Source organism: Rousettus aegyptiacus, unplaced genomic scaffold (assembly GCF_014176215.1).
Source record: "Rousettus aegyptiacus isolate mRouAeg1 unplaced genomic scaffold, mRouAeg1.p scaffold_m13_p_2, whole genome shotgun sequence".
NCBI classification, from domain to species: domain Eukaryota; kingdom Metazoa; phylum Chordata; class Mammalia; order Chiroptera; family Pteropodidae; genus Rousettus; species Rousettus aegyptiacus.
The window spans coordinates 54,878,171-54,903,779 of NW_023416295.1; the positions used below are offsets into that span (position 1 = coordinate 54,878,171).

General features: G+C 35.6%; 1 protein-coding gene across 6 annotated transcripts in view; it reads left to right on the forward strand.

Moving 5' to 3' along the window:
• LOC107511737 (fibroblast activation protein alpha) overlaps positions 1-23,427 on the forward strand; it is a 71,389-nt gene extending 47,962 nt beyond the window's left edge. For all 6 annotated transcript variants that reach the window (XM_036236975.1, XM_036236978.1, XM_036236974.1 and 3 more), the window contains exons 19-27: positions 5,198-5,296; positions 5,732-5,801; positions 6,539-6,733; positions 11,635-11,689; positions 19,598-19,697; positions 20,696-20,760; positions 21,229-21,301; positions 21,564-21,637; positions 23,037-23,427. In XM_036236975.1, the coding sequence (XP_036092868.1) occupies positions 5,198-5,296; positions 5,732-5,801; positions 6,539-6,733; positions 11,635-11,689; positions 19,598-19,697; positions 20,696-20,760; positions 21,229-21,301; positions 21,564-21,637; positions 23,037-23,138 (833 nt within the window). In that variant the 3' untranslated portion in view covers positions 23,139-23,427. The remainder of the gene's footprint in view (positions 1-5,197; positions 5,297-5,731; positions 5,802-6,538; positions 6,734-11,634; positions 11,690-19,597; positions 19,698-20,695; positions 20,761-21,228; positions 21,302-21,563; positions 21,638-23,036) is intronic.
• Positions 23,428-25,609: the final 2,182 nt, after the last annotated feature.

Genomic DNA, 25,609 nt, shown 5'->3' on the forward strand with positions numbered 1-25,609 from the left:
AATTATTTGCAGTAAGAACCTGACATAACATAGATGAGTTTTATCAAAGGGATTAATTCTGTCTTTCCCAATTAGATTTTAAAAAAGCACAGAAGCTTAAAATTGGAAGGAAACTTAGGACATTTCATATAACCATCCTCCCAAATAAAAATTCCATGTGTGTGTGTGTGTGTGTGTGTGTGTGTGTGTGAACATCTCAAACTAGAGACAAATTTTAGATATAACTCCAGTTCAAAGTACACAGTAACTATTATGCTAGTTTTGTTGTTTTAACAGCTATATGTGAACACCCTGAATTTTGGAGGCTCTTTTCATCTTCCACTGCTACCAAAATAGTCCTCATTCATCTTGTATTTGTGATATTCGTTCAAAATAGTTCACAGATCAAAGATAACCGTTTTTGCTCTCAACAGTTATCCAAGTATATTGCTCTGAAACTTTTCCTGAAGTTCTTCATTATCTTTTGATGTACTATTAAACAACGTCATAGGGTCGAAGTTGTTAGTGACTAGGTACAATAAGGGACTTCAGTACTCATGCCTGCAATCATCCCAGGACAGCTTTGGTGACAAGGCAGAAGACTGCTTTGGGATTAGTTTGGCAGCCAGCCCAATAGTTCAAGGATAGGTGAAAATAAGGTAATGAGGAAAAACAGAGTCAGTTCAGGAGCTCTGACAGGACAGGCATTTTAATAATGGAACTGTGAATTAAGTTTTATGTCGAAGTTTTTTTTTTTTTTTACTTTGTGTCTCATAATGAAATACTTTTAAGAGTAACATTGTATTTCTCAATTTGTCTTATCTCAATCATCAGAATTTAAAGCAGTTCTTTCAAACACGTAACTTTTTGTTTTAATGGAAATCATCATAAATATATAATTCTTGTTTTATGACATGACTGCAAAATAAAAGTCAGTTTCTATTTTCCCGGATACCAATTTTTAGAGGTAAATGAATGAATGACGAAGTTTGATTATGTCACCCAATACTTACAAATAGATACAGTATTGATGTCACTCTCATACGTGTAATATGTATTTACACGTCCTCTGACTTGCAACACAGAATGCAAATTCTTTTAGAGCACAATTCTGCAAACTTATCTAATGATAAAATTCTCCAGAGGTGTTTACTGTAAATACTCTGAGACACTTCCAAGAAATTTCAATTCAGTGGATCTTGGGTTGGGTTAGGAAAACTGTATTTTTAATAAATTCCCAGAAAAAGTTTGGAGCTACTTTTTAAAGGCAAATGCTACATCTTCTATTTATTTGTAGTCTTTCACTCATTTTCCATTGCATTAGGTGGCAAAAATTTTTATTGGACAGATCTTTATTAAGTACCTATCACATTAAATCAGACCCCGTACTGGATAATAGAGTCTTAATAAGAACTGATATTGGGTCAGATATTGTCTCTGAATTCAAGGAGATTATAGATCAAAGGATAATAAAAATGTGTGAATAGGCAGTTACGATATAGTGAGGGCAAAGTATTAAGATGGGGAAACTAGATCATGGAAAGCACATAAGCAGAGTGCCTCATCTGGATTTGGGCGTTAGGCCATGCTTCCTAATGAGAGCTATACCAAACTGGTGACTCATAAATATAAGGAGGAATTGATGCTGCTTGGCTGTCTGGCTTGGTCAAGCGAAATGATATTAATCCTTTTTACTGAAAAGGGAGATTTACAGTAGAGAGAACATTTTGGGGGAGATGATTAATTTTGTTTGAATGTCGAGTTTGAGTTATTGATGGGCTATCCAAGTGGGGCCATCCTGGAGTGACATAGTTCTGGATCTGGATGGTGGAGGACTGGTTTGTACTGATGATGATGATCAGGAAGTCATTCATTTACGGACATTAATGACATGTTTACTACAGTCATAGAAGTGGATGGGACAGCAGAGTGAGAAAAATGAGGGTGGGTGGGAGTAGTGGAGAGGTGAGCCTAGAATGAAAGTGTTTGGAACACCAACACAAGAAATGGAAAGAGAAAAATGAACCTGTAAAGGAAACCAAGAGGGAACAGAAAAAGGACCACCTTGAAAGTATGGTGCCATGAAAGGCAGGGCAGGAGCAGATCTGTATCAAGTGCTACAGAGAGTGAAGTGAGACCTGCTTTAAACCAATGAATGAACTTAGCAAAGAGTGATTAGCATTAGCTTGGTCAGAGCCATTTCAGTGGAACAGCTGAAGTGGAAGCCAGACCGAAGTAAATTTAGGCCTGCAGAGATGTGGTGGGGGTGGGGGTGGAGGGGTGAAGGGAGGGGGAGAAAGAAAGAAAAAAAGAGAAGAAAAGAGAGAGAGTATGTTCAATAGATTTGACTGACCAGAAGTGGAAAGAGATGGGATAATGGCTGAAAGTGACTGAGGTTTAATTTTGTTTTTCAAAGATGATGAACTTTTGACCATGATTAAATGTTCATGGAAGAAATTAGGAGACCAAAAGGGATTGAAGATATAAAAGAGGGAGGTCCCTGAGAAGTTGGGAAAAGATGGAGTCCAGAGCCAGGCAAGGGGATTATTTTCTGGCATTGTGATAAGAGAGAGTGAAGAATTATTGATGTAATAATATGAAAGCTTGAAGGCATTGCAGCAAACAGTACAATGGCTTCAATTTCTCTGCAAAGTAGAGTAAGATCATTTGAAAATAGCAGATAGTACTTAAAGCAGATGCTAAGAAACTCAGAAGATCTGGCACTTGACATTGAGAGCGCCATTGAGGCATAGTTGCTTAGAGCACAGCAGGTGCTCATTAAAATTATCTGACTAATCGACCTCATTTATCAGCTTTTCTTCAGATTCTTCATGTAATTTAATTAATAAGCAATATATTGTACTTAATATGATTTTATTGTACTTAATATGATTTAAGTACAAACAAAAGTCTCATATATGATTCATTATTCTTACTGCTTGATTTCATCATAATAAGTACACATATGTAGAGAACACAAACTACATGTCAGATACTAAGTAAGTACTGAGTGTATATTGGGAGCTGAGTATGCAATTATTAGTGAAACAAGGTAAAAGGTACAGTCTGGATTGTAGCACTCCTCAGCTAAGTGATAGTCTTTTAATGTAAAACCACATAGAGAAGCCCAATTGCCATCCCTCCCTCTCCTCACAGACCTATTAAATTCCATTTTGCTCCAAAGGGTGGAAAAATTGCTTACTTATCATTAGTAAAAATACAACCATGAACTGTAGAAGCATTAGTAAGCCTTTTAAATTAAAAGCTTTTTTAATTTAAAAAGTTTTGACATTTCAGTAAGTCGCGAATCAGAAAAGTTCAATAGCTAGGAACAAAACAGAGAAAGAGTCAAAGTTAAACCAACATGGCAACACCTGCGTATTGTCTCTGATTTCTGGTACCTGTTGGTTAAATGATAAAAAATAGCAATAAATAAATAAAAAATGCAACCACCCTGAGTGCTTGCTCTATACAAGATTCCCCTTATCCATGATAGCTTCACATATAGAACCCACTCAAAGGAAATGAAAAGTTGACTTCATTTACTTGGAATTGTCTATTCCATTTTATTTTTATTTGTTTGTTTATTGTTGTGACTTTTAAGATGACACAAGTATCTCTTTCCTGATGGATTATCCAAAGTTAAAACGAAATGCATTATGTATCTTATATAACTTTTACTATACTTGTTCTAAGATTAAATATAACATGTTAGAGCAAAATGTCATGAGTATATGAAAACTGAGAGTTACAAGGAAAGTGGTTTGGCAAACTTAGCGTAGTTACAAGTACTTCTCTAGTTCCTTATCTTTGAGGACCACTTTTTAAAAAGGCACAAAAACAAGAAGTCTACAGGATGTCTTTTGTAGAAGCCTCCATTTTCAGAAATTATTCAGACCTTCTTTCAAAAAGTAAGGCTACAATCTCCACAAATTATGTGAAAGTCTAACTTTTATTAGAAGATGCTTGGTATCAATTCCAGTTTAAAATGAAGCGTACGAAAAATCCTCTCTTGCTAGAAATACATTTGCATACACCACCAATCTATAGCATCAGGAGATGATTAGGATTTGTTCAGCTTTAAAAATTTAAGTGTGAAGCACAACTAAGTTCACACATAAATAGCAGTTTTTCAGAATATCTTTTAAGGTGAAAGACAGAAAGAAATTATGGTGTGTATGTACTGTTGTTTTAATAAAATATGTAACTACTTTGAGAGAAAGAATTGACGAAATAGAGTGCACAGTTATTTGGTACAAAAAAAAAGGAAGAATATTCTATATTAATCAAGCACAACAGGAAAGGGTTAAGAAAGAAATAGATATTAAAAAATCACAGAAATGCTCCTCTCCTCTTTAGCGCTATTTTCTTAGAAACATCTGAGCCATGAGAGCCAAGTGGAAGAAGAGAATGTGCAGGCAGAATCACAAAAGATAAAAGATGAGGCAGAGGTTCGAGTAGAAAGCTAGCACAGAAGCCGCATCAGAAATACAGAGAGAGGCCAGGGACACCGGTGCAAATTGCTGGACTACATGCCTGCTGTCTAGGACTTCTCAGTGAATCTAGAACATCCATCACCATCTGATTGCTGTGACCACCTTTGAAAGAGCCACCTTGCTCATACAAAACAGTCCCTTTTGGTCCCTCTTGGTCCCTTGGCCTATGACATTCTGGACTAGTTCTGTTCTCAGTTGTGGCTGAATGTAATGCGTACAATAAATCATCTCCTCTGCTATCTTAGATAAAGAAAAGAATTACAGAAATGTATTTGAATTCACACATTGAAAATCTTAAAAACACCCTTTGTAACTACATAATTAAATATTTTAAATTTGCAGTTTCGGAAATATAAATTTTACTTCTACTTTTTTTTTTAGTGAATGATAAAAAAAATGTCACTCAGGTTATAACTTCGTATTAAAAAGGAAAAGTTGGAGATGGGAAAATATGGTTTAATAAACATCGTTCCTTCTGTGATTTTGCTCGAAATGTGTTTTGATTTGGTAAGGATCAATTTAGGAGATAATGATTGCTGTCTTTCATAAACTCATACCTGCATTAAAGGCTGGGTTAAAAATATTCTTGCCAACATGAAACTCCTAAAGCAATCTTTATACAGTTTCAGTTTCATCCATATTAAAGCCAAAAGAATTTTTAGAAAGAAATTTTCTTATGGAAATGTTACTAATTAAAAATGAACATTATATATTTTTTTAAGAAATTAAAATCTTGGAAGAAAACAAGGATTTGGAAAATGCATTGAAAAATATCCAGCTGCCTAAAGAGGAAATAAAGAAACTTGAAGTGGATGAAATTAGTAAGATCTTTTAAAAACTTCTCATTTAAAGATATGAAGTTGCTTTTAAAAAAAATGATGGGGTAAATATAGTACAAATCCTACAATGTTACAAGATCTTTATTAAACAATCTTACTGTAACATAGTTAAGTTTTTCATTAAATATCTCTAATATGTTTGTAAATAGAGTTGATGTTATTCTTTTCTATAACTCCATTTCATTAAAAGACCTGATTTAATTTTAATTTTAGAATATGCTTCTAGAAAAAATAATTTTATATTTCTAGTAATTTGTTAATTAGACAAAAATAAGTAATCGAAATTAATTTAAAACATATTCTTGATTCTAACAATTGACTAGTTATAAATTGATTTTGTTACATATTATTATTAAAGAAAATAAATAATGCTATGATTATAGTGGAATAAAGATTTTTCTCCTTTATTTTTCTAAGCTTTATGGTACAAGATGATTCTTCCTCCTCAATTTGACAGCTCAAAGAAGTATCCCCTACTAATTCAAGTGTACGTAATATTTTCTTTGATGTAAAAAGAGTGCTTTCGAAAATAAGTTGGATTAAATATACATTTATGAAATAGAATGAACTGTTCTTCTTAGTAACATTTCCTATTGATGCTGTTTTTATATATTCCTCAACTAATCAGAGTAAATAAAATATGGCTATTTAAAATAGATTGAGGAAGTTTTGAGATTTTAGATGGACTTGCTTGCATTTGCTGTGTTGAATTTCCTTTGTATGGCAAATTGCCGAATGTGTCAGAATACCTTTGAGATAAATTGCAGCCAAAAAAGAATATTGTAAATCATCTTAACGTCTTATGTAATTGAGTTAGATATGAAATAAGGGAATGGAATACATTTAGTGGAATCACACCCAAAATCAGTGCTGACCTACACACAATTTGCTTAAAACACCATGCATTTTTTTAGTATATCTTATGTCTGCTTTTAGCAAGTGGCAGGTGGCAGAAATGACGAAAAACCCACACATATTCCTTGAAATGCCAACCCTAGATGTATCCGTTTTGGGGAATAAGAGATGCTGTGTCCCAAAACAACTTCCTTGTAGCAAACCTCTGGGAAAAGCCTGGTCCTCTCTTGATTTTGAGCCAGTTCTAATGCCACTGTTATTGAAATTTTATCATGCAAATGTACTGGGAAGTACTAAAGGCAATTATGGGAAGTTGAATTTTATAAAAGAATCAGAGATTGTCTCTCTCTCTCTTTTTTTTTTCTTTAGATATGGTGGTCCCTGCAGTCAGAGTGTAAGGTCTGTATTTGCTATTAGTTGGATTTCTTATCTTGCAAGTAAGGAAGGGATAGTCATTGCATTGGTGGATGGTCGAGGAACAGCTTTCCAAGGTGACAAACACCTGTATGCAGTATATCGAAAGCTGGGTGTTTATGAAGTTGAAGACCAGATCACAGCTGTCAGGTGAGCACATTCTCATTCAAACAAAAACTGATGTGCAACAAAAATCACACAATCACTACTAGGTTTCTCATCCTTAATGACGTCATTCTTCTCATTTATTTTTTAAATGTCTACTTTTCTACCTTCATCTAAAGCTATCATTGATTTTAAAGGGATATTTTTGTCCAATATGATTAAAAAGGATTCATGAAAGAGAGCTGATAAATGTTTGAAAAATTGTTTATATTGATAAATGACGAATACTGTTTCAATATTTCAGACATTCCAATATCCTTTCATTTGTTAACACTGCTCGCAATTAGCTGAAAAAATTGTGTGACTCTAGGGACAGTCTGCAGGAAACCAAACAGTTGAATATGCTCAAGCATTGTGGGTTCTCCCTTATAGATTTAGAAATGGGTCAAGATTACATCATAACTCTATATTATAGATGTGAAGCATTTATTTGTAATTAAACTAGCTATGAAGCTCAGCTATATTAACATGAAAGTGTTTCCCTATTTTCACGTGACGAAAAATTTATTTTACATAATACAAATTTTATTATGAAAACATTTAAAGGAAAGATAGATTCAGTATCTGAGTTCTTCCCAACTACATTCTCAACCACAATTTATGGCTCAATTATCTTTTCCTACCAAAATTTCGTAGTCACCCAAATTGTTGCTTATTTGAAAACACTTACTTTTCTGGATATTTCTCCATAATTGTTGGGTTTCTGTTAGTATAGTGTGAGAAGATGAGGCTAAAGAATACCAGTTTATAAACATAAAAGCTAACTCAGGCCAATTGCACTTTTAGTCCTAAATATGCATGCTTGCATGATAGCTAAAGGTCAAACATTTTCACAGCAAAGAGAAATTTAAAAAATTAATTAGTACATTTATTTTTAATCTTAATGTTATTAATAACTATTGATTTCAATGCAATATATACAGCACAAATTGTATTTAACTAGGAGCCAGGCCAAAACAATATTTTTCTGTACTTTTGTCTCAAATCAAAGCCTCACAAGTAATTCTTTTTAAAAAGTATAGGAAAGTAATTATAGCCCATGTGTTTTCATATTTTTCTTTCATTCTGTGAACAATAATATAAGCACTTTTACGCATAAAATATTTGATTGAAAACAGTCTCTTTTCATAAAACCTGACAAATAAGTAGATTATCAAATTATACTGCACAATCTATAGGCATCATTCATGCCTAACTTGTAGGAGACTCAATCTTTCTGCCTGATCCAGATTTTTTACCTTTCCACTATTAATTTTTTTGGAAGAATCTTCTGCATGAGGAAGAGACAGAGAAGAGATAGCTCAAAGAAATGCTCCATGGAGAGATTAGTTTCTCATACAAAGACTGTGGTGCACCTTAATGGGAATATTAAAACAATTGTCAGAATTATAGATTTCATTCTTTTAGAATTTTTTTGATACTGTGGGTCACAGTGTCAAAAAAATTTAGACCATGCAATAAACGCCAAAGATATGTAATCCTGGCATTACATCAAAAGACAGAGATATAAACTATACCTCAATTATGTCTTTTCCAAAATTAATAGAGCTAAAAAAGTGGTTTGTTTTGACTTCGGTTAAAAAAACAATCTCATCCTCATTATCATTTCATCATCATGACCTACCAATGACAACAAAATATGACATTATATTTTTGTGCATGTATTTACCACCGAAAATTCAACATCCAAATTTAAGAATACCCCACGAGGTAGAGCAGATAGCTTCTTAATGTGTTCCTTGGATGAAATGGAAATTTAAATCTGAAGCCCATGTATAGACCTTAAAAACTATTATTTCTGATGTTCAGTATATAGACGGGGAGCCACAAATTCTACCAGTTTTCACAATAACATAAACGTCTCCGGCCTTTAGAATTGAAGATGGACCAGAAAGTGTAATTGGATCCCTTTATCAATGAGCCATTTGAAGAAAGTCTTCCTGCTATAGAGCAGGCATAAATGTTCACTTCTATACTCAGCCATTCAACAAGAGATCGAATATTAATATGTACCATTGCAAGACCCTCTGTATAAAATTGTGCAATTTACAATCTCTACTCTCAACATACTTACAATCTTCGTAACGTAAATAAACCACCTGCACTCTAAAGGGACAGCATTGCTGTTCAATAAAACTTTCAGTAAACACCTTTATGAACAAGAGGCGGCTGCATGGCTCACGCAAAGAACATATGCAACAGTGCAGATGCCAGTTGGCACTGGCCTTAGCTTTGCTTGAAACCATTATTCTGCAAAAGTGAAAGGGAAATCTTTTGAAAAAATAAAAACTAAAAAGAACAGATTTATAATGACAATCCTGGAAATAACTCAACTGCATGTCTCCCCAAGTGTTTTGGGACTTTGGGTGGTGAATACACAATGCAATATATAGATATTATAGAATTATACACTTGAAACCTATATAATCTAATTAACCAATATGACCACAATAAATTTAATGATGTTTTTAAAAGAAATATTTTAAGAATCAGACACTAGATGTCTGACCTAGGGAATTAGGATTGTGATTTCTCTGTGTAGCCCTCGAATTACCTCCTCCCAAAAGAATAAAATTTGTCACCTTGAATCTGTTATAAAAAATGCAATCTGGCTAAATTTTTTACATACCAAAAGAGAATCATACGTACATGTTTGGAAACAACAGTAAATACTAGTCAGAGGCAATAAATAGATTATAAAGAAAAACAGGAAAAAATTTAAAAAGAAGCCACGCAACTTACCACTTTTGACTATACAAAAGAAGTGTTTCACAGATATTTGCAAGGTCAAAGAATAAGTGAAACCGGGATCTGCTTTCTTTGGACTTTTCTGCAAATGGTACTATGTGAGACCCATAAAACGTCGGTAGTTAGTTATAGGGTCAACTCTGCTCATTTGGAGTATATTTGGCATTTTTGACATTCTTACAATTTTGAAATTTTATATAACTTGAGAATTAGTCTTGAAGAAGGATTATATGAGAGAGAAAATACATCCTAGCATACTGTTATACAAGGTATCGATAAGAACAGTTTCAAATTAGAATAATAATTGATCACTAGGATTCCATGTTGACCTTTGGTCTAAGGCCATTTTTATGAGAGAAAAGTTGTAAAGTTCAGTCCAGCATCCAAAATTAGAAAAACATGCTTTTTCATTTGTTACTAACATTTTGTTGATTTAACCACATTATCAACAGTATTTCTGATAACCCTCCTGGAAGCTCTACAGAATTTGGAGGTAAATTATATAGAGCCTTGTTGATCTCAAAGTGCTCATAATATCTAGGTAACCTTTAACCTAGTCCTGCCACATTAAGTGTTAATGTTTCATTTCCATGTTAACTATTGCACTATCATTTCCTGTAAATGTCATCATTTCAGAATTAACCTAGGAAGGGAGCTGTTAAGAATTTTCTGTTCCCATGCATCACCTGTTGTTTGCTTTTACCCCAGATACAAGGCAATATGATTGCTAGTTTCTGGGAGATCATAAAATCAAAGATTGATTTTACGGCTCAGAACCGTCTTCAAGCACTCGTGGCAAGCTTACTTTTTTTAACAAAGAAAGTGAACATTTTCTTTCATTTGTTTTTTGAACTTTTTAGTTTGCTGAAATGCCACAATTTGCCACACATTTTCTTTGCTTTATCATGAATGGCATCCACACAGGTAGCAACTCTCCATTTGCTACTGCATTTCTTCCCTGTAGACTCCTCAGTGTCCCTCAGAATCAGTGTCGGTTAAGCTGTGACTGACAGGGCTTCTTCCCATCTGTTTGTCCAGGGTATTTGCCCAGCTCCTCCATGCATTAGAAACATACGTCAAATCAATGCAATGAGCAAAATGGTTGCTGTGAAATCCCTTTAAGAAACTCAGTTTTTCAACTAATGAAAATCACTCTGTCCTGATTCCAGAGAAGGTTCAGAAAGATCATTAATGTAACTAAAGGGAGCAAAACAGTATTTGTCTGGGGCCATGTGTGTCACTTTGTGTCTTCCCCTCCTTCCCGGCATCCAGGCCTTTGCAGTGGCTCATCTAGTTTGCTTTTTTCTTCCACTGCTTCTGTTTTGCTGAGAGTTTTGTGAGTTTTTATCAAACCATTCCCAAAATAAATCACAATTGCTCCAGAACATCAGCTCTCAAGGGAGCATGGAATAAATTAGCCTAAAACACTCTTGTTTTGTTCCAATTTTGAAGTTACATTTTTAAGGGCTTACCATGACTTTTTAAAGGTTGCCCTTCAGTATGGCCCCTAGCTCCAAATGAGAGATTTATTTTCAAAATAGTTTTCAGTTGGAGGTTCTCCTATAATAGAGCACAACTGAATCATGTCCATGCCCTAATAGATGCATAATTATTTATACCATGATAAATTGAAGGTACCTAAGTATGAAATGGGAGAGGGATGAATACTTTTTCATGAATGGATATGACCAAAAATGAGATGGTGATTAACATCTAAGCAAAGAAAGTCATGTGAAATTAACACAATTTAAAACAACAAGAACAAAAACATTTCTTCAAAAGCTGGGGATTTGGAAATTTGGTCCTAGTTATGCTGCTGTTACTTCTTGTGTTACTATGACCTGTCTCTTGAGCTCTCTGAGTCCCAAGTGACTTAAATACAATTAGGATACAAGGCTTTCCAGCCCTGGAAAGTAATAATCAATAGATGTACAGTACAGACTAAAGAATCCTTTTACTTTTTGCAGAAAACATGATAATATTCTTTTAATTATTTGTAAATGAAGTCTGATTATGCATGTGTTTAAACAAAGAAAATATAACATTTCTATTAAATCTTTGGAGTAAATGTGCTTGTGTAATGAAGTAAATGTCATGTGTACACACTTAAAATTCTAAAAATTTGTTTTTTGCCTTAGAAAATTCATAGAAATGGGTTTCATTGATGAAAAAAGAATAGCCATATGGGGCTGGGTGAGTCGTTTTATATGTTCTATGCCTGTTATTCAGTTCAGCAATCATCATTTTTCTAAATTGTTCGCTTATAAGGTTTCTCATGAAATGGTAATGTTGCAGCATAATTTAATCTCCCAATGAAAACAGTTCATTTGAATAATCTGGATTTCAAAGTAATGGCTATAAGTGTTTCTCTTCTTTCAATAGTTTAGTTTAGCAAATGTATATTGAATTAACTTGTAATTGATACATTTTAATTTAAATTTTGGTATTAGATTATAATATACTGAACTAAACCGATTCATCAGAAGTTTAATTTCCTTTGTTATTTTATAGTTACTATATACCTTCTATTTTATATTTCATTGTCTCATTTTTTGAGAAGCTAAGCTAAAGTTTTAAATTACAGAAATGTTCAAATTATAAATTCCTTAGTACCTAGCCAATGCCAGTAATAACTTTACTATTTTGATTTTTTTTTGGGGGGAGGGGGGTAATCAAATTTTTTTACCAAACTGAATGGTAATTTGTGCTAACTAGAGAGAGATATTATTTAGTTTCCGTGTTCTGGGTCATAGTAATAATTTCTTTTGTTTGAGGAACTGTGCAGGGTCTTTAAAACATACATTAAAAGGAAGTAGCAAAAGTTATCAGTCATGGGCAATGAAGTCACTGGAAAGTTTAGAGAAATATTGAAAAGGATTTAGATTCGCCCATTATAAATTATGATAATCCCTTCGAGAAAGATTTCCTGTTTCACTTTTTGGTCTGAATTTGTATATTTGCAAGTCAATTTGCAGCCATTTGTGCTTGGGTTGTTTTTCTTGGCTGTTTTCTCTGAGAGAGGCCTGCACAAGATGGAGGGAATGAAACCCAATATTGAAGGGAATCTGCAGTATTCGGCTCTACTCTCAGCTCGGTGACCAGATGAAGAACTGTTAATGAATTTGTGGAAATTTGTTACTTCAAGCCATTTAGTCCTTCTTAAAACTATCGAATATTAAATATCCAAACAGAATGGTATTTAAAGGGTGGAAATAAATAAAATATTTATAGTGAAATACTTCACATATAACTTTTCCTATCATATATTTTTATGAAAGTTCCTAAAGTAAATTCTTAAAAGATTCAAATTTCAAGCTGAATACTTACATGTGATCATTAACATTTCTCTTAAGAGTTTTACTTTGCTTTTACTTCAGGCTTTGAAATAACCATAAAGTGGAACTTTTAATGTCATTTCTGGAACATTCTAAGTATTAGTTTGGTAGAGAACCATCTATGTGGGATGATTTAAGGAACCCACTCATCACCCAAAAATACATCCATATCAGTCTGAATTTCTTCAATAAGAGATTCTCACCATGTCTGTGCAAATGCTTCTGGAGGAAATATTATATTAGGCCTCCTTCATTGCTTATGTTCCAACATAGCAGTGACTGTGAAGTAAACCCTGATTTTCTTGAGGGGATAATCAAATTTTGTGTGTGTGTGAGAGAGTATGTGTGGGAGAAGAAAGTAATGAGCGAACTGCTAATGGATATAATACTTGAGCAGCCCTTAAATTAGCAGAAGGACCCAGAAGGTCCTGAAGAAAAAAGATCTTAATACTGTGCTGTTTTTATCAGTTCTTTGAGTTTAAGACCAATCCATATTTATTAATCCATCTACGTTATCATTATCTTATTCATTTTTTCAGCCATGTATAGAATTTTTAGTGGATCTCAACTAGATCATACATTAGGTTCTTTAAGGGATGAAAAGATGAGTAAGTTATTGCTCTGGACCACTAGTAGAGAAAATAGACAGCAAAAAAAAAAAAAAAAAGGAATTGCTCAGGAAATGTTCAAAGTGTTAAGAGAGATGTAACTTGTGGAGAACATCAAGGAGAAGAGTAGTTAATTCTGGCTGTGAGAGCTAAGGCAAGATTCAGAAATGAGGTAGCATTTCAGCCTGGTGAACAGAGATTAGTTAGGAGGTATTCCAGGGAGAGTGAAAGCATTGCCCAGGTCCTGAAGTGACAAAGAATTTGTGTGGGGACCCTCAGTTGGTTAGGAATGCTTAAAATTTCAGAAGCATAAGGCATATGGAAGAAGGTGTAGAAAATGAGTCTGGGTAGGTAGGTTGTCAGAGAATAAAAGCCCTTTTAAGCCACATGAGGAAGAGTAGGCTTTATCTGTGGCTCTGAGACACATTTCTCTTCTCATTTTTCTATGTCTCCATGATTGTTACACTCCATACATTCTTTAAATGTTGCTATTTTTCTGGGTCCAGGCTTGAATCTTATTCTTCATTTCCTTGGGTCCTTGGGAAACTCACATGGCTCATCACTTCTCATTTTTCTATGTCTCCATGATTTTTACACTCCATACATTCTTTAAATGTTGCTATTTTTCTGGATCTAGCCTTGAATCTTATTCTTCATTTCCTTGGGTACTTGGGAAACTCATGTGGCTCAAGGATAATGGTGACTACCAGATCCCTGCCACCAGCTCCAGTCTCTTTTGAGCTCCACCTTTCAAATGCTTACTGATCACCTCTTCCAAATGACTTGCAGGGGCCTCAAGCTTAACTTGCCCAAACTAAACTTGTTATAGTCTCTACTTTAAAACAAGTCTTCATCTTTACTAAGGACCTCATTGCATACCTAGTCACCCAGGTTAGTAAGTTCAAAGCAATTTTCAATTTCTCCTGCTCCCTGACTCAAGCATTCTGTTGGTTACTGAAGTCTGTCAATTCTACCTTCAAACATCGAAACTTGTTCTCATCAATCCCATTGACATTGCCATAGTCCAAGTTTCTTCATATGATATTTAGACCAGAGCTTTTTAAACTTTAGCTTATATAAGCATCACCTGGAGAACCTGTTAAAACACAGTTTCCAGGGCCTTATCACCTAAGATTCTGATTCAGTGCTCCAGGGTAGGGAGGCCTCACGAATTTGCATTTCTGACAAGAACCCAAGTAATACTGATTTTTTCATTCATGGACCATAGGTTGGTTGTTATCAGTTTAACTATTCCGATTGCCTCTTAACTAGACTCACTGCTTTGGTCTCACAAGCTCCAATGTTGCCAATGAAGTTATTGTTCCAAAACACAGTTCTTACCAAGTTATTTTCTATAAATATATTATCTCTGAAGCTCTGCATTGACCTCATCCTAGCATCCAAACACATTTACTTGCATTCAAGGCCCTTGACTGTAACATACTTTTGCAGTCTCATCTCTCTCTACTTTTCCCCACACCTTATTGAATAATATGACTTCTGTCTGTGCTTCCTTGTTCCCATGATTTTGTAAAGTCTGTTTCCTTAGCCTGCAATGTCTATTCTCTTCTTCTATTCCCTACCTCTTTCTCACTCCACGATGGAAAATTTCTACTTGTTCTTTAAGACACAACTCAGAAAAGATGTTTTTTTGTACTAGAGTAAAAAAAAAACTGCTCCTATATAAATTATAATGTTTTATCTTATCTGTCTGTTGGTTTCTCTCACAAAAACGTAGCTCATAAAGGGAATGGACTTTGTCTTTTTTTTTAGCTTTGTTTCTTAAATGTTTAGCACTAAACTTCACCATCTTGCACATCTATGATGTTGTTTAAACTGAATTTAACCCTATAAATCAATGTTCCCCCAAATGTGTTTTATTAGTGCCAGAAAATTTTTTCAAGAAAATATTCTCTGATCTGATAATTTGGTAAATCATAAATTCTATGTAAAAGTGTATGAAGGAGTAGTAAAGAATCCTGTTAAATTTTGTTTAATACAGTATTGCCAAAATATATTCGACCCACTTCTCTTTGAGAAGTGCTCTTGAAGTCAATAGGGAGTATAATTGGTGTCTTAGAAAGAAACTCTTGGCTGCTGAGCAAAGGATGACCTGGGGTAGGAGAGAGAGTGGGCCAATGGTCTAAGAAAGCAGAAATTCTGGCAACAAATACCAAGAGCCTGAATTTAAACAGTGAAGTAGGAGATGAGAAGTCATAGCTCCAAGTGACCTTTTATAGTGTAATAAGCAAGTACCTATGAAAAATTGGAGATAGGAAAGAGGAAGACATTGAGAATGACCATGAGGGTTATTTAACTATTATTGTGTTTCATATCATGGAAGGAAGTATCTGCTTCCATAAAGTGTTAGGCACATTAGTGATCTAAGAAATACACAAGAGTTAACCACACATTTTTTGTAGTCAATTGGTGAATAAGTTGCAAATCCTACATTTCCTTTCATTATCCAGATTTAGAAGGAGAGAGGAGGCATTTTTATCTTACCTTTTCATTTTTCTAACTCACACAAACCAAAGTCTATTAGCTCTTTTTTTAGCTGCTTCTTAGCTATCCACTATGCACCCAGCACTATGCTTAGGAAGTTTTTATTATGATAGTGATTCTTAACCAGGCAATTTTGTCCCACAGAGGACATTTGGCAATGTCTGGAGACAGTTTTAGTTGTTACAACTTGGGGAGTACTACTGGCATCTAGTGAATAGAGGCCAGAGATACTGTCAAATACTCTGCAATGCATAGGACTGTACCCCCCTTCCCCCGCCCCCCAAAAACCCAAAAAACTATGCAGCCCAAAATGTCAGTAGTATTGAGGTTGCAAAATCCTGATTTATGCAAGGAAAAATTGAAGCAATTATTTTCTGACAAATGAAGAGCAGCGGGGGTTTTGCCTAAATTATTAGAATAACAACCTCATTTATGGGCTTTGCTTTGTTAATATAGGCCTAGCCAGGTGGTGTTGAATAAGCATTAGTTCATGATTTAATCTTAGTTCCTTTCTCTTCCAGTGACTAATTATAAGCAATTTGAATTGCTATGTGTGATCAACGATGTAAAAGTAGGACAAATGCACCTCTAATGAGACTGTATTAGACTCAAAATTTAAAGTTCCCAAAGAGGTTGCTCTAGTGTAGGAATGTAGAGGGAATGGCATGAGTTGTAGAGTCAAGTTTCCGGGGTTGAGTCTCAGTTCTGGTGCTTACTGACTCTGTAACGACTCTAAGTGTACTCTGAGCTCGTTTTCTCATGAAACTCAGCAATAATTTCCTCACCAAGTCGCTGTGAAGATTAGATGAGTTAATAGGAAAGTCTTATAGCAAACAAACATTTATGCAATTTCTACTGTGTTTCAGGTTGTATTCTCAGTACTGGGGATGTATTTGTTAAGAAGACAGATTAGAAAAAACTACCTTAAAAACTACCTTTGTGGAGTTGGAGTGGTTGGGAGGAAGACAATAAGCAGGATAAATAATTAAAATGTTTCGGATGTGAAACAATGATAAGTGCTCTGAGAAAAACAAAACAAGAAAGAAGCATGGTGCAGGGGTGGTGGAATTTTAGATTAGAAGGACAGGTGAGGCTTTTTTTTTTTATTTGAGTCAAGACTTGAAATGGGAGGTAGTAAACTATGCTGATTTCCGAGGAAAGGTCATTCTAGGCAGAGAGTACAGCATTTGCAAAAGTCCTGGGGCTAGATCACTCTTGGAGAGTTCAACAAACAACGACAAGGCCAATGAGCAAGGGGGTGGTGTGAGGTGGGAAAAGGGAGACAGACTGTGTGGGACCAAAAAGACCTTTGCCATGATCTTGGCCCACAAACATTAGCTCTTTATTATTATTGCCTGTGGCTAAAATGTACCAATGTGCATTATAGCTCACATAAGAATATTCTATAAACCCCTCAAAATTCTGTGCCCTTCTAAAAATGTTTTTAAAGATATCCTTCATTTAAGCAAAATGGCAAGGCGTCTAAGTGCAAAGGACAAAATTCTAGAATTCTCATGGCCAATCTGCTCCGTGGGTTCTTTTCTTGCGGCAACCACCCACTCTGACTTGGAGCCCCACCCATGGGAGAGCAGAAAAAAGTTAACTCGGGTGCTTTTTTTTCCTCTTCATTTCTACAATAGGAATAGCTTTTCTAAGCTGCCTTGAAATTTAAAGTACACCTTTTTTTTGTTGTTGTGCTGCTGCTCTAGTAGTTTTGTTCTTACAAATTCTGGGAGACAGTTTGTATTCATCCTGAAAACATGAAAATTTCAGTTAGATACAGCACTATTATCGAATCACTTTTTGGATACAGATTAATAATTCCTAAAAGCTTTTTACTATATGCAGATGCTTCCAATTTCAAATCTCACTTCATGCTGTTTCCTGTTCTGAGGCATAGGAAAGGAGAAGCAGGACCTAGTATTGTTATTTGCACTGAACATACTTTTCCAATAAAACCATAAACAATGAGAATATTTCTAAAGGACTCCAGCTTACTCTACCCTCACCTAAACCTAAAATTAAGAAGGAAGGAAAATTCTCATATTTCCATAATAGTTGTTGCTAACCTACTCATCAAAACAAATTATTTTGATATTATAGGTGAAAGTTTGAATCTGAGAGATTTGCACTTACTGAAATGATTTTGAAACCCAAGTGTTTATTCTGTTTTTAAATACATTTTTTTCCCTCTATGTTTTAGTTTTCCTCCAAGTATGATAAAAAGAGCCCATGGTATAATCTGAGTTGCCGCTTTTATTCTGTGTTTTGGAGCTGTGGGTCCTCAATAAAATTCCTAGAGCTAGAAACATAAAACTGTAAAGTAGCTAGAGAATTCTTCTTTAAACTGTTGCATTCAGCAAGATTGTGTAGCTTATTCCCCCATTTCATATATTTCATGGATTAAAAATGGACCCCTGCCACTGACCTGCTGCCACCGCCATGTCCGCCTGTCTTTCTTGCTCTGTGGAGCTCTCACTCTTCCACTCTCTCTAAAAACTGACTTTTCTGTACTAAAGAATGATATGATTTCTCCTGACGTAAGGGAAACGATTCCCAGAATTTTGCGGTAATTAGGTGTTTTGTATTGTTTTGTCTTTTTTGTTAAAAAAAAAAGTACATCCTCAGTTGGAGAGTTACACTTTTCTCTTATGATTTGTATGATTTGCCCCATCCCAGCACTGGGGCAAGAATAGACACTGAGAATCACTTCCTAATCTAGCACACACGTTTTCAGGGGTTTATGTCCCAGAATGTCACCACTTAATCGATGTTTTGAGGAGAAGCACCTCTTGCCAGCATGTGCATACAGAGCAAATACGCCTCCAGGGAGAGACGCAGCCTCTTTGTGATGCTCTCTGTCTTCATTTTTAGGATAAGGTTCAGAGTTCCAAGTGACGCAGGCAAATATCTCCTTCTGCTATTAGGGCCACATTTCTGAATTACCTCTGACTTCTAGGGGAAGAAAGCTGATGAAAGCTAAACTTACTCTTAACTCTTCAATTTGTATTCTTTTTTGTGTTTCTTTGTTTTTTTCTCTTTCGTTCAATGTAAAATTTTTAGACACCAATGGCTTTTCCTCCTTTGAGCTGCTTTGCCAGAAATCCCCAAAACAAAATAAGTAAACTACATTATACATAAACCTTAGCCATGTCTTACACTATCTAGAAGGTTCTTATGTCCTCCCATTGCTGTTCTGTTATGAAAATAAGTAAATACACAGATACGCGTCCTGCCTCACAGGACTTTTGCAAACTCTTAGAAGTAGCTTGCATTTACATTTTGGAAAAATCTCCTTTTTTTTGGTGTATTTCTTTCAAGTAAAATCCTGTTTTTGCTCCCACAAGGTTCTGGATAGAAAAATAGAGAGGAAGAAAAAAAGAGAAATTTTTGCTGGAAAATTGCATTTATATCCATCTCTTAAACTTCTACTGTATTCTGGTCAGCACACCAAGTAGTTATGCTTTCCTAGCGGTGAAATTACTGTTATGTCTGGTGGAGCTTGCTGCCAAGGATGCAGGGTAGACATTTAATCTACTCTATCCAAGTCCCCCATCTCCCATCAGCACTTATTGTGAGTCAAGTATATTATAGCAAAAATGTGGAGGAGAGTTATAAAAATGTGGGATTAACACGTAACAATATCTCTACAGTCCTACGGAGGTTATGTTTCATCACTGGCCCTTGCATCTGGAACTGGTCTTTTCAAATGTGGGATAGCAGTGGCTCCAGTCTCCAGCTGGGAATATTATGGTATGGAAACATTTCATAAATGTTGCTGCAAAAACATTTAACACATAATTACTCTATATTTAAGGTTGCTAGGAAAACAAATTATACAGTAAAATTCACCTCAGCATCACTGGGGAAAATAAAACCTATAAAGGAGATTATTTATATGATATAGTATAATCATGTTGTAACAATCAAACATCTTAAGAGTGAGGAAGGACTTTTCCAAAATCTAATGTATCTTATTCTCTCCTGAGCCCCATTGTCCTTTACGGAACCAAGCCTTTAAAATTAGAACTAACTCTGTGTTTTTGCAGGCATATTGATGTAGCATAACTGGCTTTTAAGTGCATCTTATGCAAAGCTGGACAGGGGCTGAGTAATTCACCTTCCCACCACAGTTGGTAGCTGCTAGATTCATTGCTCCAGAAATCAGAGAGATAAAAACTTTCTTCGAGAAGTATACATCCCATCGGTGCCTATATTTATGACTAGCATCAATGCAGAATGTAATATTATTTGGAATTAACTATAAAAATTGTACAAAAATCAACTTTCATTAGAATCCCTTCCCTTTTGGGTAGTAGAGATGAGATAGTTGTAACTTGTAGGGAGTCTTTATTCGGAAAAAAACTGGTTATGTGTGTTGGATGAGGAGGATTTGAGGGCCACATTTCCATCCCGGATTAGTTAAGACACCAGCAAAAGTAATATGGGTGGCCACATTTGTGATTTCTTTTCAACTAATTCCATGGGGTCATTCCTATCTCTATACTCCTCCAACTGAAATGCTTTAGGTAGAAGTGAAAAAGCTAAAAATCAGCCCTTTCTAATAATAGATGTTCCCGTTTCCATAATCGCCTCCCCCTATTGAGGCAAATCGCAGAGTGTTACGGTAAAGGAAAGCAAGAGCCTTCCTTAGCAGCTGCACATGGGAGAGTCGAGGAGCAGTTATCAATCCAGGGAGTCTCGTTGGTTAATGAGATGATGCAAACAACCTATTCTTGTACATTTTATAGCATCTATCTACACGGAGCGATTCATGGGTCTCCCAACAAAGGATGATAATCTCGAGCACTATAAAGTAAGCACGTTCTGTTTTATTTAGGTCATTAATTTATTTCAAATGTGCAAAACCATTTTAAAGCTGTAATTCAGAGTTTACCCTTCTGCTGGGTTCCCAAGCAAACATGATGATCTTTTGTTAGCTGCAAAACACCTCACTAGAAAGGAATTTACTCCTTTCGGATTTTATTCTTTCTTTCCCAACCTCCTCCCCACCCCCAAACCCTACACAGCTTGAACGGGCATCATTTATGCCTAAGGTCTCACTCATATGTAACATATGACACAAACTTTCAGTTTTTCAAACTAAGAATCAGATGGAAGTAATGCAAATGATGAAGAAAATGTGTTGCTCTGACTCTTAAATATTTATCAACCAAAGCAATACATAATTTCAGTATCGGTGCTAAGTCCATTGCACAATGATTTAGCTAGTTTTCTATTAGAACTCGCAGCAACTAAAATGTTAATTTTTTCTCTTTTCCAGAATTCAACTGTGATGGCAAGAGCAGAATATTTCAGAAATGTAGACTATCTTCTCATCCACGGAACAGCAGATGGTGAGGTTTAAGCAAGACTCTTACACATAAAAATACTGAGCCAGCATCACTTTGTTTAAGAAACATTAAGCATCCTCCTATGCCTGTGCTCAGGGTCAGTACCTAAGAGTCAGGGACATTTCCATAAATGAGTGTGATTACTCACTGCTGACAATGTCAACGGCATGACTAGATAATTGTTGGTGTTCATTTCCAGGCAGTACATTGTCACTCTATGCTTTCTGGTATTTAGCAGCGCTTTAACTTTCTCTCTTTGTTGCAGATAATGTGCACTTTCAAAACTCAGCACAGATTGCTAAAGCTCTGGTTAATGCACAAGTGGATTTCCAGGCAATGGTACATAATTTTATTTTACTCATGTTCAAGGCCTTAGACCCTAAAGCTAAAAGGAGGAATCTTAGTTTTAATTTTTTTTTTTTTTTATAACTAAAACCTGAAAATGAGGCTGTAGGGTAGAGTAGGCATAACATTGGTAAATGAATCTTGATCTTTCATTAACTCCTTGAAGGACATTAGGCAAGCCAGTTTCCCTCTGGTGATCCCAGTTGAATCATATAAAATAAATTTATCTAAGGTTAGATAATTTCTAGCTCCCACATCCAATAGTTCTGTCATACTATGTACATAAGTGTAGCTATGTGTTAAGAGTGCCTAAAAAACTTGGCAGTCACAAAACAACTAGAAGATTCTGTTTATTTAGTAAGAAGCAATTGCAGATTGTTATCAGAGACCCCAGAGGCTTCTTGAAGTCACATAGCTCCCTTCAGAGTTAGAGAATCCTTTTGTCTATAAGTTTTTAGTGACTGGCACGTGCTTGGCCTACCACAGAAACTCCTATTTTTACTGAGTGAATAAGTGAACGAGCTGACTGTTAATTCAGGTTGCATGGGAGTGGGAAATGAAAACAGGAAAATAAGGCAAAGGCCAAAGCAAGGGAGATAATCCTTAATAACTACCTTTCCCCCACTTCAGAGAGCATGAATTCTCCCTCACTTGAATAAGAACCCAGAAAAGGAAACCCCCCTCTTTTTGAAATGTTTGTTTTTTTTTAAATAATGTGCAAAGGGTCAGGTGAGAGTTTTTGTAGTTTTTAAATTGTGATCTCCTGAAGTAAATCCAGCTTATAAGGCTATAGCACTACACTGTGAGCAATAGCCACCTTTAATGAAAGCAATAATCTTATCAATATCTCTCCAATGACAAAGTTTGAATCTATGATATCATGTTCCTGTTTTTTTATTGATACTATTTTTAACTCCTACAAAGGATGTTTATGATTATATGTGTTGTGGATTTTCTGCAATAGAGAAGAATTAGAGTCTAAAAGCTTCATGGAATGTTTGTGCTAGAAGAAGCCTTAGGGAAAATCAAATCCAGCCTGCTCGTTTTACAAATACGGAAACCAAGCTCCAGAGAAGTAAAGTATCAGTCCCAGCAGATAGCTCTGGAACACATGCCTGTCTTCTGACCCCCAAGGACGCTGGCTGCTGTGAAAGCTTAGCCACTGAGATCTAAAAAATAAGGTTAAAGAATAAGTGAAGGTTAATAGGTCTTTAAATCTTCCTGCTCCAAATGTTTACATGTAAATTATTGTGTTTGCTGAAATGTTCTTAGGTAGAATTTCAACCATAATATTAGAAAAATTACAAAATAATCCCGACAGCATCAAAAAGTCAAAGCTAGATGCATTGTGCGGCTGCAGAAATAAAGCAGTTTCCTTCCCTTTGTGTTTCAGTGGTACTCTGACCAGAACCACGGCATATCCGGCCTGTCCACGAAGCATTTGTACACTCACATGACCCACTTCTTAAAGCAATGTTTTTCTTTGCCAGACTAAAAATGATGTTGATACGTGTTCATAATGTGAGCACATCAGATATGCCTCAGACTGTTTGCTTGTTTTACTCTTTATGCTGTCTAATGTTGGTATAAACAAACAAATGAATGTTGTTTGAATGGCTGGCAAAAAATTGAGAGGTCTCAGAAGTTCGACCAAAATTTATTGTTTACATTGTCCGATACTCTGTGAAAGAAGAAAACAGGGAGCCATGCCTTTTGTTTTGGACACAGTATTTTATCGCCTGTTTATTTGAGGAAAAAAAATAAAGTCAGAAGTTAAAGTGCTATTATATTGTCTGTGTTCATTGATTTCAGTTTCATTTCTATCACAGAAAGAAGTGTCTGTGCTTGACAAGTGCATGAATAATAATAGGGTGGCCATGGAGGAGAAGAATCTAGAAGCAGTTTAGGATTTTTTGTAATTAGAATTCCAAATGCTAGACCAGAGTATGCAACAGCATTGTTCAGAAATCGAGTTTGAGATGCATTTTGTGGTGGCACCCTGATGTTTGTACTCCATGCTGTCCCTCCAAGAAATGTTTATTAAATTTCTCCCATAAGATTTCTTCAACATTGCCAAAAGCATTTGATAAGGATAAAGTCAGAGTTTTGAATTCAGGCTCCTTTTAAGAAATGTTTCAAATTTGGAAATGTTCCTATTTTGTATCCGTTTTTAGAATTAGTAATGGTAACTGCTTGCAGACTGCTAACCCACACCAAACTAAACAAAACAAAAAATTAAATAAAATGGACATCAGTAGCTGGAAAGGAAACATGCTCTATTCATAAGATTTTTCTGGAGTTTTAGTTCTACGTTAAAGAGTTTATATTGGGGGAGAAAAAAAAGCTACAGTGCCTGCAATCCCAAAGACAGCGCTCCACCAGTAACTATCCCCGTCAATTAGAAATCTATGGGCAGCTTGCCATCTCTGTAATTATCACAAAATTAAAAAGAGCCACACCAGGTCACCAAAGCTATTTCTTAAAATAACGTTAGAAGTATCCATGAAACCACTGCTTCTGTAACTTTTCAGTGACATCTTTCCCAGCACTGATTACCCTGGATGACTCTTCCCCATTCCTAGCTTGACTCTTCCCAGTCGTAGTTAGAAGATGCTCATGACTTTTCTCATGCTCCGTAGCCAGAAGAACCAATTCAGGAAGGAGCCTCAAAGATCAAGAGTTTTCAGACATTTTTCAGTCCAACACTATTTCCGCTATAGCTTTTTGAAATTATGCCTCCCATTTAGGCCACATAATCCTACCGCATCCCTCAGGAAGAGGAGATTTGTGGTGGTCAGGGAGCCTGGGCAACACCCCAAGGATTCAGGACTGACCACAACCATGCAATTGCTAATGCCCTTTCTGAGGGTCAGAAAGAAGCTACTATCTTCCCTTTCTCTTCTGCATGGAGCAGCCTCTGTTTCAAGCCCAGTAGAATTCCTCATAATTTTCTTATAATTCACTCTACTTAGGAAGAAGAGAAGAACCAATCAGCAGTCACTTCCTAATACCCTTATCAAGGGAGATAACAGGACAATTAAAAATAATAAGAAAATCATGTTACTCCAACTTATTTTCTGTCTTTCTAAAATATGCAAAGCTAGCGTTGAATAGCACCACGCAGTGAGTGGTCTCCAGCCCCAGGCCTCTATTCCCACTGTAACAGAGACAACTTCTAGAAGACAAATCTAATTGTGTCATTTCTCCATGTAGAAACTTTCAGTGATTCTCTGTGGTCTACAAAACAGTATCGTAGATATTAGATGTAGAACACTGCCACCATCACAGAAAGTGTTATTGGATGGTGCTTTCCTAGAGGTATCTTCACAGACCATATCTTGGAGCATAGCCTATGGTAGAATCTTACCAAATGGCGAATGAGTGAATGCCTCTGTGTTCGTGGAAGACTCAGATTTTCTACAATACTGTTGATAAAGTCTTCACTGACCCCTACTCAGGTAAAATCATCCAGCTGCTCCTCAGGACTCTCAGCATGTGTTTATGCATTTATTCAAACATTCAATAAATTTTTTTGAGTCCACCTGTATACTGGACACTGGGCAAGACTTTGAGGATACAGTGGAGAGCAAGGCAACAACTCAAGAGGCAGTGTTTTTTGTGTTTTTTTGTTTTCTGCTTTTTTAATTGTCTGCATTTTGTACAACTTTACTGGATTCTTTGGAGGTGGGGGGTGGGGCTGGGACTTGGAAGATAAAAGGTATCTAAAGTACAAAGGGGAAAAATATTAGTAGGAAATACTAAACTAAAAAGGAATGATTAGAAAACATCTTAGGTTTTATATTTTTAGGAAGCAAATTGTGATAACTATCCTTTACTACATTTAATCTTGCACATGAGATTTGGGGAGGAGAGTGGTGCAACACCCTAATTAATGTATAAATACCCTTCATACATCACAAACTTGAGTTTTTATTCATTTATTCAGCAAATGCAATTGTAAGCCAC